Below are 16,185 nucleotides of genomic sequence, written 5' to 3' on the forward strand. Positions count from 1 at the left end.
GGGACTGTCATCCATGGTATTGCATAAGATCCTTAGACTGTAGCTTACTTTATCCCATCTCCACTGAGGTTGCTCTGGATGTTGGGATCCGAACTGAATTCTACACACTCACAGCATATTTTACCCTCTTACAGTATGCCAGAGAACTCTTTGCAGAAGTTGGTTTTAAACATAACAAAAAAAGTTCACCTAGTGCTACAAAACTCACGTAAACAAATAACAATGTTTATTTAGTTCTTTTGCTTGTAAGATTGAAATAAATGCCAATTTAATAAGAGAGCTAAATATAAGTATTAGTGCAAAAGATACCAGAGCTGGATCAGTAATTTTTTTTTTCAAGTGCAGTTTGCTTCTTTGACTCCCCTCTTGTCTAGCATTTTATGCTTTAAGCCAAGGCAACACTATTATTTTGAATAGATGCCTATTCAAAGGCTGCAAATTAAAGAGCAGTCTGTTATTTTAAAAGATATGGTCCTTTAGTGCCATCTTGTGGCATATGCACAAAATCACAGTGCCATTTTGTGGCATATGCACAAAATCAGTCTGGTTCTCAATGTGTTTGTGCACATACAGGCCTTCTAGTCAGTGTTCGCTTCCCGGCAATTGCCTGTACAAGTCCTTGGAGTCTTCTTGGCAAGATTTATTTATTTATCAAATTTAGATATCACCCAGCTCACTCATAGAGCGACTCTGGACCGTTTACAGATAAAAGATTTCAAAAGTGGCTTATAAACTAAAGTAATTTTTACCTGTCTATAATCATGAACAATGATCTATCATCTGCCCTCTATCCAGTAGAAATGAGGAAAATATATTTACCATTTTTTTTACTTCCTTCAATTCAGTAACAAACATTTAGTGTAATACAATCAAGCTGAATCAATCCAGTGTAGGATGTAGTCCTCTTTTTGAAGACCAAGGATATAATCTAGTACACTGGTCCAGTACAGTTGGCAGAGAAATTTTTTGATTACCCGGAAGAAATCTAGATCTGAGACGGATTAATTGGCCCAGCCATCCAAATGGTCTCCCTACCCAAGACAGAGCTAGAATCTGGGATGAATCAAAGGAATCTGTCTAAATAACACTGGCAAGAGAAACATATAAACAAATAATATAGACCTATCAATTAAAAAGACATTTGGGGATTTGCCTCATTGCTTTTTCTGGAGACAATTTGAGGAAAAGTTCATTTTTATAATTTAAAAAGAACCAGTAATAAGGCTTATACACTTTGCTTCATTTAATTTATAAAATTTTCACAGTACTGGCATTCACATGGTATAATATACAATATATCTAATATAGGTTTATTTGTATTAGTATTCTTCCAGTCCTCTCAGTTCTGTACTGAACTGAGAAAAGGAGTAGAAATGGCCAAAGATGGGGGATGTTGGAATATGCCTCACAGAATATGACAAATGATACAGCCTTCCAGCCTCAGAGCAAACAAGCACACTTTTTCCTCTTGTTCTAATCTGCTGCTCATGTAGCTTACTAGTACAATGTAAAGTTCTGCCTAACGGAAGGCTCTTCTGTCAGAAGTCTTTTTGCAATATATTGCCTTTCTTTTTTCCTCACAGTCACGCTTCCTCCTTTCACAAAAATGGAAATAGTCTTTTCTTCAAGATGTAAAGCACAGTGGCCAAAAACAAGGCAAGGGCAAGAAAGATGAGCAATTTATCAGTCAGCTCCCTGCGGTTATACTTTGTAATAAGCTTTCGCCCCAGCTGTATTGTTCCAGACATGGATTTAAACTCCTCATTGGCATCCAAGATAGTTCGTGAAGAATTAACTGAAAGATAAAAATGTACATTTCAGTGGATTGTTTCTGAAGCATCTAGCACAAGGGTCTTCAAACTTGGCCCTTTTATGACTTGTGGACTTCAACTCCCAGAATTCCTCAGCCAGGCATGCCTGGCTGAGGAATTCTGGGAGTTGAAGTCCACAAGTCATAAAAGGGCCAAGTTTGAAGACCCCTGATCTAGCAAAATCATATATTGTGGAAGCATCTTTTTTGTGTCCTGTGAAAGAAAACACATCACGTGCAGTTCACTGGGTAAACTGGCTTAAAGCTTCACATTTTTAGATCTGGAGCCAGATGAAATCAGTTCAAATGGCTCTCTTGTTATCCGATGACCACCTGAAAGCCCAAATGATATGAAAGTCCAAATGAAGAGGCCCATTCATAAAAGACTGAGATCAGAGTTGGCTCAAGTTCTAGAACCTTCAAAACTTTCACCTCAGCCAAACTCTGCATCCCAACAGGCCGTGCTCTCCCTTAAGGCTGTTCACAAACACTTTAAAAAGGCAGATGTAAATAATTAAAACGGCAATGTATAAACATTCATAAGCATTTAGTTAAAGCAATCTGATCCATCTAAAATCAGATAAAAGCATTGAGTCTTTTAGGCCTACAGTTAAAAACTGAGAGGGAAAGGGCCAAGATAAACATATAGTGGAAGAGTTTGCGCAATAAAACCACAGAGTTTCCCAAAGCACATGAGAGGTAACTTAATGCTTAACATCTTTTGTTGAGGCAGATAAAAATACTTCCTCCTAGTTGCCACTGTTAGGAGGTGAAAACTGGATGTACACACACATGACTCTTTATCACAAAACAAAATTACAAAGCATCAACCCATCATTTCCTAGTCTAACCGAAAGCAAATTCAGATCTGACTCCCCAACCCCAGAATGGATTACAGCATAATCAAGTAATCTCAAAGGCACTTTAACGACCCTATGGAAAATGAGCAAGGGGTCCACAGTGATAACTTTTGTACAGTCAGTTTGCCTTGTGCTACTCGTATTCCTTGTAATATGCATTTTCAATCTCTTGAGATTTTTCTAGTGGTCTCCCTTCAAAGTGCTAGCCATTCTCTTTGGAATTAGCAAGACAGGCTAGGTGCTACCTTCTTTTGAGGTCATCACCATAAGCGAAGGAAGTAAAATAACAGATAGACTGATCTATGGGGGAGAAAAAAGTATAAATCACTGAAGTGAAAAGGCAACTTGCCCCTTAAATCTAAGTATCAGATTCAAGCATTTCTTTTCTTGGCAATGAAAGCAGCAATGATTCTCTCACACAGAAAACTGAATTCACAAACGTCTCCAGTGAGAGGGAGGTACATCAGGCCTAGTTCTCCTGGTTTCTTCCTCTCATCAAAGGACCATATAAATGACTAAAGGCCAATAGCTCTGGGGAGGGTATAGGGGTGGGAAGAACCAGGATAGCCCTGTTGCATCAGAAGACCAACTGTCCATCTTGAACTTAATTCCAGATTATTTAGATACCTAGAGACTGCATGGCTTCTTCACTTTGCTGAACCTGCTGAGACATCATCCTGCTAATTCCCATCAGGCTCTCTGTGATGTTACTTGCCCCCTCTGCCAGGTTTTCCTTAGTAGACTTTCTGAAAGAGAAGAGAAAAAGAAATCCAGCATGGAGGTTCATATAGTATTCCTTTACAGTTTCTTCTTCAAAATCAGAAGGACCATAGAAAAGATGGCCTCAAGCTCGCATTCCAGTACCGTTGTAAACATGCTTTCAATTACACACAGTTTCCTTGGGATGACACAGAGAGGATTTGCCACTCCCTTCTGCTGAGATATTTTGTTCAATTATCCAGTCTAGTTTGTGGTTCTAAACTATGAGGCTCCTGCATCCATCAGTTAACTAGGTCTATGCCTACATAGCTTCTAAAGCAACCAAAGTCAGTTAGATGCTGTCACTTGCTGAAGTTCTTAGGCTCCCTCAAGTCAGGCATTACTTCGAGTGAACTCAGTACTGCCTGAGCTGTCCTTGATTGACAGAGAAAGCTAAGAGGAACCAGCTATGGTTACTATCACCATCTCACAATTACGGAGTGATAGGCTAAATACAGAAGTAGAAAAACATCTTTTAAAAAAGTAAAACATGTTTTTACATCATACCAAGTTGTATATACTTGTCCATGATGACATCAAGTGTTGAGCTCATCGCAACTTTACTTGCATTAGAGCTGACCTGCATGACCCAGGTTGTTCCAGCCTGAGTATGACCTACTAGCCATTTCCTGATGGTAGGAGAAAATTACTTAGCTATCTTCCCAGCCCCAAATCACTAGGAAGGCAACCTCTGTTTTTCCTCTATAGGTCAAAAGTAGTGTTCTCCCCCTTACAGTATGTCTGTCAGTCAGGTTGTCTGATTTGCTTGCTACGCTTCATTAAGAGAGAACAGCATAGATTTATAATGGTTCACATGAATGAATTTCTGAAATAGTACTTGGCAGGAGGTTGGGAATTTCTGTGCTGATTTTTGATAATAATGAAAAAGAACAATGACATACCTTTGTCGTAAAGGATCTCCTCCTCGCAGCAATTCATCTTTCTCAGAATTGTCAATTGCAATTTTGCAAGCCAGGTTTGCCTTACGCCAGGCTGTCTGATTGCTGAAATTATTAATACACAAAGTTCATATCATATACAAAGTTCCTGAGATACCTGAATGCATAAAACTAAAGCATTCAATTTGCCATTAGCTTAATTAACATTTTATTAGCGTTCATATTATATTAGCTGTTACATTAACTGTGCTATATATTTATTTTTCTATTTCTTTATATCTTATCACCACATAAATAGTGTTTCTTAGTTGGTGGTCCATTTAACAGGGAAAATATCTGGATGCTTACAGAAATCAATAACTATTATCCAAACGTTTGGCAATATTTATAACAATGTGTCTAGCACTGAATGGATGGCCCGAATCAAACTATTATTTTTCCATCAACTGATCCAAAGTTGCATTGCAAATCATAGCTAATTGTGGTAACACAGTATTGTAGGGAGCTATTTTTTTTCTATGAAAAGAAGGAAGAACTCACATTTTTGGAAGAAAACCTCACTAAATTTAATGGAGATGTAAAGATGTCTAGATACTGCATTCTAGAGACCCTCATGCACAACAGGTTGAGTACCAGCTGCAAACAAAAATCAGTCCTGCTATCATAAACCTGTACTTTTAAGCTTGAAAGGCACATGATTTATTGTATTGTGGGGAATATGTGGGATCTGAGAAAGGAGTACTAAGATACTTGACTGGGAGACAAACAAACAAGCAAACTGTTCTGGTCCATTGTTACTTCATGTGATTCTCCAATCCCATCATTCCAGCCCATTTTACAGAGCTGAATTTTACCTTGATATTTAATTGATAAATTGCTATGTGCAGAGCAACACATAGTAGAGATTCTTCCCCTGAACAAACATGGCACAAGATATTTACTTTTTTAAAAACTTTTTTCCCTCATGAGTTCTTCTTGGATTGTGTCCAACTGAACTCCGCTCTCCTATCCATATGCCTTCCAAATCTGCTCTACAAGGTTGAAGAAGCTCTTTGAGTAAGTCTGGTAGTACAGAAGAAAAGCAAAAAGTCATTGAAGGCAGGTGATTTACCTTCTTGCATAATAACCACTTATGGTTATATCAGAGCCTTGATTACTTTAAAAACAAGTAGGGAGTTGCTTACAGAAAGGGAAGTATAGAACTGAAATATACAATCAATCAAATCTTGTATGAGGGATAACTTCAGTGCTTCCCATATTCCAAACTTCCTATTCTGCAGGCTCAGCTAATAAAATGTATTGCATCATTGGTCTTTGTAACTTGAAATTTTTAACTGACCTGAGCATTTGCTTTTTATGGTTCTCTACTTCTTGGAGTAATACTTGTTTTTCTGATTCTTTATCTTGCTCCTTAGCCATCTGTTCAAGTTCCTAAGAAGAATCATAAGCACATTATTTATGAATACTTCTATATACAAAAAGGGAATATGCTAGTAAATGCACAAATACAAAATGCCTTGGTTGCGAATAAAATGAGATGGATCAGGGATGTCAAAATTTTTCAGTGTTGCTATTTCATTCACCCACTTTCAAGTGAAGGAACTGTAACTATAAGAATATCTCTCTCAGTAGTAGTGTGCAGTCTGAATCACCTTTTGAATATCTAGACGGGATATTGCATACCCATTCCCACCAATGATCAAGAGCCATGGAATGTTGCAATCTCTCTCCTTATCTTACCCAGTAACAAGTCAGTACACATCTTTGATTTTTAGATTATTTACAGAGCATGAACAGAACACCTGGTGTTCTTTAGTGGCGTTTGAGGGTAAGACATTGCTTACTTAGTAAAAAGAATAAAACTAAAGGCCGTATTTGATGCAGTGGTAGGTGAATTGACATGAGAATTCTGATGCAGAACCAGCTGATATGAAGGAAAAGGAATTGTTTCCCCAAAGGAAAACAATTATTAGATCCCCCACATTATTCCTCTAATTAAAGGACATTAACTTTTCCCATCCCTGCCCCCAATAGGATTACTTTTGTTACTATATTTTAATTGATTAAATCATTGTCCAATATTGCACTTTGCAACATTGTCACCACATACGAAAACATGAGCCAACATTCTGTTAGATTTTCAGCAAGTTTTACAAAAAATATATATCAGCAACTAATAATAATGTTCCAATTCTAAGTATGTTTGAAATAAATTTATTCTATTGAAGTTCCCACTCTTCCGTCTCCAAGTTCTGCATCCACTTCATCATATGTCTTTAACATATTGAGACTATGAAGCATTACTATGAATATTTATAGTAATACAATAATGCATAGATTGTATCTAACAGATATTTAACATTATGCATTATAAGATTTTCAAATGCACACACAGTAACTGAAATAGCAGTAAAATAAATTCATGACATTTTCAACATTCTTACTATGAGTTTTGGTGAAACCAAGCTGTGTAATTTGTGATCTTTGACCATTGCTGACAGATATAAATTCAAGAATGTTAAACTCCTTTAAAAAAAAACTTTTAAAATAGTTTAGTGTTCAAGCAACAAGGAATTACATGCGGTGAGTGCAAACATGTGAGAGACAGAAGCTAGTAAAAACATCTATGGTTTTATTTTCAAAACACCACTAATGTTTTGTCAATATTCCTCACTTGTATTCGGAGACGTACATGCTGGAATTTTTCTTTTACTTTGGCATTCAATTCTCCAAGTACACTTACAGGTCCTGTACAATCCCGGATATCCTGAAAAACAAGAAAATTGTAATGTCAGGCTAGTAGGACTGGAGAAACCCAGATTCTAATCCATCCTCGGACATGGAATTTTACTGGGTGACTTTGAACTAGTAACCCTCTCAGCCCAGCCTATTTACACAGAGTTGTTTGTTGTGGTAAAACAGTAAGAGGAAGGAGTGTAATGTACATCACTGTGAATTTCCAGGGAAAAGTAGAAAAACAAACGTAACCAACACAAAACACTTTTTGCACCGATGTTCTCTTGGAACATATATCTGGATCCTCAAAATTCAGCAATTTCAGGAAGGCTGGATGATATACCAGTAGGATATTTTAAGTCAATTATTATTATTATTATTATTATTATTAATAATAATAATAATAATAATATAAAATAACCATTTGAAGGAGGGCTGCCATGGTGAGACTACCATCATACACCAGAGTAGTAGTAGTAGTAGTAGTAGTAGTAGTAGTAGTAGTAGTAGTAATAATAATAATAATAATAATAATAATAATAATAATAATAATAATAATAATAATAATAATAATAATAATAATATAAAATAACCATTTGAAGGAGGGCTGCCATGGTGAGACTACCATCATACACCAGAGTAGGAAAGACAAACAGCTGAAACATTACAGCGTCCAAAAAAGCAGTTGCCCAAATCTGGGGTCGCCGAAACGGTCAAGTGACCTGCAGTATTTATAACAGCACCGATCTTGAGCCAAATTGGCCCGTCCAGCTGCAAGGTTGACTGAGAGATGCAACTGAACAAACCTGTACCGGAGGGTCGACCATTGATAATAGAGACAAGCGGTTACGGGCTTATAAATAAAGTGCCCAGCGATCACACCGTGAATGATTGAGCAACGGCGACGGGAACTCTACCTGCACGGCGGCTTTAATCTCCAGGTCGAATTTGACAATCTCCTGATTGCAAACCCGGACCGGCACGTCACCGGCCGCCGCCATCTTGGAACAAACTACGGCGAGCGAGAAGGAAGCCAAGCGAATTTGGAAGGCGAGCGGACTTGGGAGACCGAACGTCCACGAAGAGAAGTCATTGGCTGGTGTAGGCATGACGTGTTCCTTTCTCACGAAGCGGCGTTCCCCGAGACTTCCAACTGCGTAGGGTGGACCAAGTGCTGTTGGACGGAAGGCGGTGTTTCTTGTGCCTCGACTTCTGCCACGTTTTTCCCGGCAGCCGCGCTTACCTGTGTCTTTGCAGTCAGGAGAGAGAGAGAGAACAGGGTCTACTACAGTATGTTTAAGATTGCGGTGACGGAATTACTTGGAAAGAACTGTAATTCAGATTTTCCCTTGCTGTAGCGTCTTTCATTTGATTATAACATGTCATGTTATTTATTGGGGTTTATATTTGTACCATTATTGTTGCTCTCTTCAACAGGGAGAAGAACTCGATATTTGAGTAGATGCTTTTTTTTTTCTTTCTTTGCGGAAAGTTAGGCCAATTCCCCAGTATTCCCAGATGACGTCATCCTAGATAGGAACGGAGAACTCGACCGCAGGATCACTGTGGAAATTGCATTGAATGAGCCATTAGTTTGAAATTATTTAATGGGCTCTTATACTTTTAAGATATCCCCTTTACAGAAAGCCTAAATAAATCGCATTATTTGATAAGTTCTGAAGTTTTGAAATGTTTTACTCAAATTCAGAATTGATCTAAAATAGGCTAGTGTATATAATGTAGGTTCAGCTCATTTATCATTTTCATTACTGTTTATAATTACATCTTACAGAATTAAATTGTTTAAGTGAATGCTGGGGTTTATTTGGTGGTTGTTTTGGGCTACTGATGCATTTAAATACCTTTTGTGCCTTTCCTTTTTGTGATAAGCAAAGTTATGTAGCACACAATAAGAGTTAAAAAAAAGCTAAAGCAATTGAAGACATGAGATGAGAAAAACAGGTAAATCTAGTTCAGTCATCACCCACTTACAAAACACTTTTTTGCCCATTAAAATATTGTATATTAAAAACTATTGAAGTTAAAACAAGCTGGAGACATCTTTAAATATTCCATAAAAATGAACAATGATTTTATCAAATACCAGGCACTTCTTCAAAAAGAAAAAAGGCATATGGCTAGAAACTAGAGCAGAATATACAAGTCTCCAGTTACAGTTAATATTTAACTAATTTTCTTGTAATAAGTAGAAAACAGGATTATATTATAAATATCCACATTTATTCCTCAATTAGTTTCCTTACACCTGCATACTTTTATCTCAAGAACAGATAAGTGATTTTCATCAGCTTGGGAGTCTTACATTTTTAGTTTATTAACTAAGATACCCCCCATAATATGTATGAAAAAATCTTTACTTAAATCAAGCAGATGAGTCATCATTCTTTCAGGAATCACCAAATAGCCCCAAAACTTTCATCTTCTACTCTGCATCTTGTTCCCATTTATTGATTCATGTTACCTGAGTAAATTTTTCTCTGAATTACAGCATTAGAATGTTGCTCAATGTTTCCTCAAAACTCAACTCTGGCAACACCAATCAACTTGTGGATTTCTACTTTCATACCCACTCATAACATCCTAATGATGCCATGTTATTTTCATTTAAAACCTTAATTTTCCTGCATGTGTTCATAAATTCAGTTTTACAAGATCAGACCACCTCCATTAATTACATTTTTTCACCTTTTCTTAATTTCCCAGATGTACAATATTTATTTTCATTTCATCCCTCTCTTCAGCATTTAGTGCTCTTATATTCTAAGTCAGAGTCTTCCATATGCCATAATTCTTAACAAACAGGCCAACAGGATTCTGTCCTCCTTTACCCATCGTGGCTTAGTTAATAGAAATGTTCATATAGTACTTTTCAATAAAACAGATATTATGTAGGTTAGGTCAATACTCATCATTCTCCAGTCATATGCATAACTATAACTTGGTCACACCAGGCCATATTTAAATTATAGCCCCCCCTCTCCATTTATTTTCTGCTACTGTATTTACTTCTGGAATTTCTAAGGGGATTGGTATTGGAGAATTTCTCAGAGGTATGTTATGAGTGGGTATGAAAGTAGGAATCCACAGATTGATTGGTGTTACCAATCCCAGAGTTGAATTTTGAGGATGGACAGAATTATAGAGAAAAAAATTGATTTAATGATTATTGACAATCCTAGAGACAAAGGCAGGCCTAAAGAGGGGAGGGATTACAGTCTGATTTATGCAAATTAGACAGTGGTGGGATTCAAATATGTGAACAATCAGTTCTCTGTGTGGATGCCGCTTCCGGAAGTCCATTCTGGGCCTGGGCAGCAAAAAATTAGCTACCAGTTCTGCCAAAGTGGTGCGAACGGGCTGAATCCCACCACTGAAATTAGAGTATATGAGGTTGTATTCAACAACATAGTGGTTGATTGAATATAAGACATCATGTGCCTAGTGAGAAAAGTTAAGCCATTGGGATTAACTATGAGATAAAGGGACAGGACTACAAAGACGAGAGGTTGAAAGAATAGCAGTTTATAGTTTCTTCCTTTACTTTCCCAGAGCTCTGCTTACCTCTGAGCATTTCTTGGTCTTCTGAATGTTATATGGCTGAACTGACAATTTAGTTTCCTTGGAAAGATGCATCTGAGTTAGGGGCTTTTAGCTCTCCACCAAATCATCCTTAAGTAGCTCTCCCAGTTGTCAGATGGACAGCCATACTAGTCTGTGACTGAGATCACATATTACACAAAGCCATGATTTGGTTTACTAAACATATCACAACTGTATGGGATTACATAAGCCACGAACTACTATGTATAAATTATAATAATTGTATTATTATTGTATTGTATTATTTTGTTTTGTTTTGTTTTGTTTCTGTGAGATGGTCCCATAGATACTGATCTCCACAGCTGCCAATCATGGCATTGGTCAACTGAAATGTTTACATAACACTTTTTAGTAAGAAAAAATAGTAAGAGGTATGTCAGAAAAAGTGTAGTCCAACCCTAACACATCACGTGCAGCATTCCTGACTCATAGTAAAGAAAATATCAATCACTTCTGACATACTTTGGCTTATAATGTGGAACTGAAGACCAGTTTTAAAGTTCACTCATGCTCTTCTATGGAAGACAGGATCTGTACTCCAGATTATTTTGTAAACCAACATACTGTTGCCCACATTCCATAAAGTAGGAGATACGTGCAATATACCAAAACATATTCAGAATGTCTTTTTGGCTGTGTCTGTGTGTGTGTGTGTGTGTGTTCATCTGTGTAAGCAATATATGTTCATGAGAAGGGCAACCATTTTAATATAGATGTACTAAGGATACTAAAGAAAAAAAGCCCAAAATCCTGACAGCAATCTACAGGTTAAAAATCACAGACATAAACACACTAAATGTACTACAATGTCAGAACTTCTCTTCACAATTTATTTTCAATTACAAAGGATGTTGCATACATTGATGAGTTTGTATGTGACTAGAAATGCTCGGGCTCAAGGATGACAGAAAAAAAAACAAACCAATATTTTGTGTCTTTTTTAAAAAAAAGGAAAAAATACACAACATTAAACATTATAAAAGTTGCAAACAGATCATGCTTTGAACAAGATATTTTTTTCTAAACAGAGACAAGACCTTCAATACATTTCTCTGAGCTCCAGCTGGAAATGGACCACAGAACATTATAACAGCATTACAAACATAACCCTGGTAGAGGAAAGTCACAATAGTTTTTAATGTACTATTTTTACTTTTCAAAAACTTTGCTGTGCTTGCATATACTATCAGATTTGCTCCCCAATCTTAAACAGGTTTACAGAGGCATCCCATGATACAGTGAAACCTACTTCCAAGTAAGAACGCTTAAGGCTGCAGCCCTAATTCTTAATCAGATTTTCAGTATATTTAAGGAAAGACGACTTAATTTGTAGAATATACTACAGTAACCAATGCTAAATGTTGTTTTGCATCTGTGAGAACAGTATTGCAGCAGCAGAAATTTCCATTATTTTTAGAAGCTAGAAATTATTTTTTGAAAAGTTTTTGAAGTTAGAAATCACTTCAGTCTTTCATATTGAAACTTTCATGGCTAGCACACGTTTGAATAGGAATTTAAGGCAGATCCAATGAAATCAATGGGAAATCAAAATAATGTACTTTTAACTCTTAAGAAATAGATATTTAAAGTCTTTTATAGCCCATTAAATTTTAAAATAATATTTAAAAGAAATATATGTTTAATACATGAAAAATATCAACAGTATCTGGATGAACTAAACTAGAAGCTTCATACCAGAGGCAATTCAGAGCATTGGGATGAGGTATGACCTTTATACCACTGGAGATACTAAGTTAATTCCTGATGAAATGGTAGTCTAGAAGATTCTCTGACATAATATAACATATTTTTTTCTTTTTTACTTAGGTTTAATTTAGGCTTAAACTTTCTATTTTAGAAAAAGTTAAGGCTACAGCCCTATATGCAACAGTGTAGTAAATTCCATGTAAAATGGGATATTTTTAAGCATGTTTGCTTAGGATTAGGGAGTGACCAGTATGTTCTTGTGGAAGTTCCTAACATCTTAAGAGGCTAAGCATTTCACTGCATGAACACTATCACCCAAAATAATGGAGGAAAATTAAAGAGTATACCTCTGAGATCCAATCATTAGAATGCTTTGAAGGAAGTGTGTGCTAAAGTGCCATTTGTCAAAGCATCCAGTTTTACTCTGGAAATAGCCTAAGTATTATTGTGGTAATGCCCTTACATGCCATGATTTATTAATTAAAGAGATTGGATTAGTAATTGACTGAAATATAATTTGCTCAATCCCTCAGGTAAAAACAAAATAAAAACAAAAAGCTGAAGACACTGCATTTTAGTGCAGTTATCAATTATACAAAATAGAGCTTTCCATCTGATAGCAGACTAAAATACATGATTTTACACCTAAAGCCTTACTTTAAAAAAAAAAAAAAAGAAACTATGAGTAGACAGGAGTGAAATTCAGGCCTCAAGGCCTAAACGTTTGTACAATGTCTTGTGACTATGCCTCAACAGAATTCAACAGGAAGACTGCTAAAGGTCAAGGAACCGACTGGCTATGCTATTTGTGCTGAAGGCAACTTGTAAGAAAACCCATGAAAAACAAGTAGGAGAATATTAATGTTTTAAAACTAGTCATATTTATAAGACTTACATAAGAGAAACCATACATCAGTTTTTGACATCTGTGAATAAACAAGCAGATTTATTAACAAAGGCAAACATCAGAAAAGTGGTACAGACTTAAGTGAAACTCACACTGACAGTACGGTATTTGAGAAATGTCTGTTGCTTTTAAGTTTAAGAGACCTTTAATCTGTTATAGAAGTTTTTGCTCTTTCTCCAGTACATTTCAACCTACATTTAAAAATAAATTACCAACCAGACTAGTGAAGTATGTATATCTTTGCCCAAGTCCTACAACAGTTTCACTGTTTTCACTGATGCCACAGTAGCATGGAAAGAACCAGTTCTCAACTAGTCAGAAGACTAGTACTAATGAGCCCCAGAAAATTAAATACCAAGATTTGCTCAATAAAAGAGGCAGAGAAGCTGTTGTTAAGAGATGTAGTGGAATTATTATAAAAATCCTGTTTTCCAAGACCACTAAAAATTGGTCAACCTATGCCAGTACAAACTATTAATATAATTTTAAATCAGATCTATTTGAAGTTCCTTTATTATGCTTTAATTGTTGTTTGCTTCTAAAAGGGTTTAAGGAGTCTTGGGGAATGAAAAATAAACTTGGTTCTAATATACAAGTAAGGCACAATATAAAGCCACATCATAATCTGTCAATGGAGTAAGTGGATAAAGGACAAGAACCATACATGGTACAGAGTAAGTAGTTCATCATAGCCATTCAAAAATAGAAGTGTGGCACTCAGTTTCAGACTGACAATTTTTTTAGCAAGAGCATGCTTTCAATGGAAATGAACTCTAAAATATCCAGTGTATGAAAGAGAATTTAGGAATTTAAAATAAAAATAAAAATGGATAATTGCTTTTGAGGGACATTAGAATATCCACAACATCTAGGCTTAGAAAATGACCAAAGACTTCAATAAGATCCACATTCCATGTATGAAGTTTGCAAAACCTTTAGAACTCTTCTAAAGATAATCAGCCAAAAATGCATGCCACAATTTTCCCAAACAAAACATGAACATTTGGGTTTTTAAAAATCTTTGTGATAATTATACACTAAACGTATATTTAATGACACTAGAGGAAGCAGATTGTTACTGGCATTAAAAGTACAACCATTTCTAGACTGTTTTAAATGCCACAGAGTCTCCTGGTTAAAATGTAAAGCTGCACAGCTTGCCTATGTCATCTTTACAATAAGATTAAACCAGCAAAGGTCTTAACTTTACTCTACATTTTACTGCCAGGTTTTATTTAGATCAAGTATCGCTGCAGCATTCTGACCAGCCCAGAGTTAGCAGCAAATGGCAGGAATCATATAAAATGCAATATCTTTTTTTCTTTTTTAAACAAAGTGCTTTTCTAAGATATACATACATATATAAATAGATACAAAATAAAGTGTCACCATTAAAAAGCTCAACTATTTAAAAGCTTTTTGACTATAACTTAATACATAGAAAACACTGAAATGCAAGGGTATGGAATCCACTAAAAGGGTTCAAAGTCTTTTTTCTTTAATTGCTAGACCAAAATCATACCAGTTTTCAGACATGCACGCACGCATACACACACACACACACACACGCACACACACATACAAGCTGCAAAAGCAGTATTAGCTCAGAGAAGACTGAGCTACAAAGGGGATATCATATCTTACTGTCAGTATATCTTGCTAAATAAGTCCTGATTAGAAAACAGCTGTATTGTATTGTATTGTAGAATGTATCTTTTCCATGCTATTCTGATTCAGAGTTAGAATCTTAGCATGAACGGTATTTAAATGCCATTTACCAATGAAACTCAACACTATTCCAGTATAGCACGGTAGATGGATATAAAATACTCAGAAGACAAAAGCTCCACAACAAGTGTTAAGTCAGGCACATTACTGAGCTGCCAGTGTTATTACGGCTGCAGTTTATCTTAAAAATCCTGCTCCATCAGGACATGCAAATTTCTGCTGACGTCTTACAAATACTTCCGATTTTTTTTAAAAAATAAATGGCAATAAACAGTGATTTGAGAGACATAAAAAGAAAAAAGCTGTAGGATGGTACAACTCTGTAGTGGTATATTGGCATTTTCCAATCTTTCAAACTTAAAAAAAAATGAGTATTAGGTTCCATTTAGGAATAATCCATTGAAGATGCAACAACTGCATTACAGAATGTATGTAAAGAATTGGGAGGTGGGGAAAATCCATGAGCTTTTTGCATTTTCTTGGAGCTACATCTAAATTATTTGGTATTTTAGTAAACAGTGTTACGTAGTCATCTATATCAAAAAAGGGGGAGGAAAGGCAATCATGAAACCATATAATGATCCTGTCTTAACATAAATAATTCTCTCCTTAAGAGATAAAGCTTTTCATTGGTACTTTAACACTGACTAAAAGCAAACTCTCGTGAGGCAAACTGCACACACATTTGTATTCCCCCAATCATAGAAACTATGAATTAACAATAAGTCACGTAGAAGTTTGAAGAAGCTAGTTCAAATATCTGTACAAAAATATAAAATCTAGAAATTCTTTTTTTTTTTTTTGCCTGTGTTGATTCTTGGAAACATCACATGCACAATAATACAATTGGAAAAGTGGCAACTAAGGAATTAAATATTTGTAGCTTTTTTTTTTTTACATATATACATATTACAATAAAAATAATTTTATTTTGGTTGGTTGGAAGTATACTACAAGCTAAATTTTCTAATTCCCAAAGTTGAAATCTGTTTTATCAATAGCGTACTAAAATCCAAATATATTAAAATTTCTACGATAAGTGCAGAAAACAAAAAAGGATTTACAGTCTTCTAGATGGCCAATTTATCTACTATGAACAAACTAGAGGATCAGCAAAATAATAATGTATGAATGCTCCTTCTGTAGATAATTGGACCC

The 16,185-nt window shown here is 35.7% G+C and overlaps 1 protein-coding gene across 2 annotated transcripts; it reads right to left on the reverse strand.

The window, feature by feature from the left end:
* Window positions 1-205: 205 nt before the first annotated feature.
* Window positions 206-8,098, reverse strand: BNIP1 (BCL2 interacting protein 1). Of its 2 annotated transcripts, none has more exons than XM_015818672.1 (6): window positions 7,982-8,098; window positions 7,021-7,095; window positions 5,668-5,759; window positions 4,332-4,433; window positions 3,298-3,416; window positions 206-1,795 (listed from the first exon to the last, which is right to left on the reverse strand). In XM_015818672.1, exons 1-6 carry the CDS (start codon window positions 8,063-8,065, stop codon window positions 1,599-1,601), a joined length of 669 nt encoding a protein of 222 aa, XP_015674158.1. In that variant the 5' UTR covers window positions 8,066-8,098; the 3' UTR covers window positions 206-1,598. The 2 variants fall into 2 exon arrangements, with proteins under 2 accessions (XP_015674158.1, XP_015674151.1); XM_015818665.1 differs by having other exon boundaries at window positions 7,003-7,095.
* Between the last annotated feature and the right edge of the window lie 8,087 nt (window positions 8,099-16,185).

The sequence above is a fragment of the Protobothrops mucrosquamatus genome, unplaced genomic scaffold, assembly GCF_001527695.2.
Source record: "Protobothrops mucrosquamatus isolate PMUCROS unplaced genomic scaffold, P.Mucros_1.0 scaffold_141, whole genome shotgun sequence".
Classification (NCBI taxonomy): domain Eukaryota; kingdom Metazoa; phylum Chordata; class Lepidosauria; order Squamata; family Viperidae; genus Protobothrops; species Protobothrops mucrosquamatus.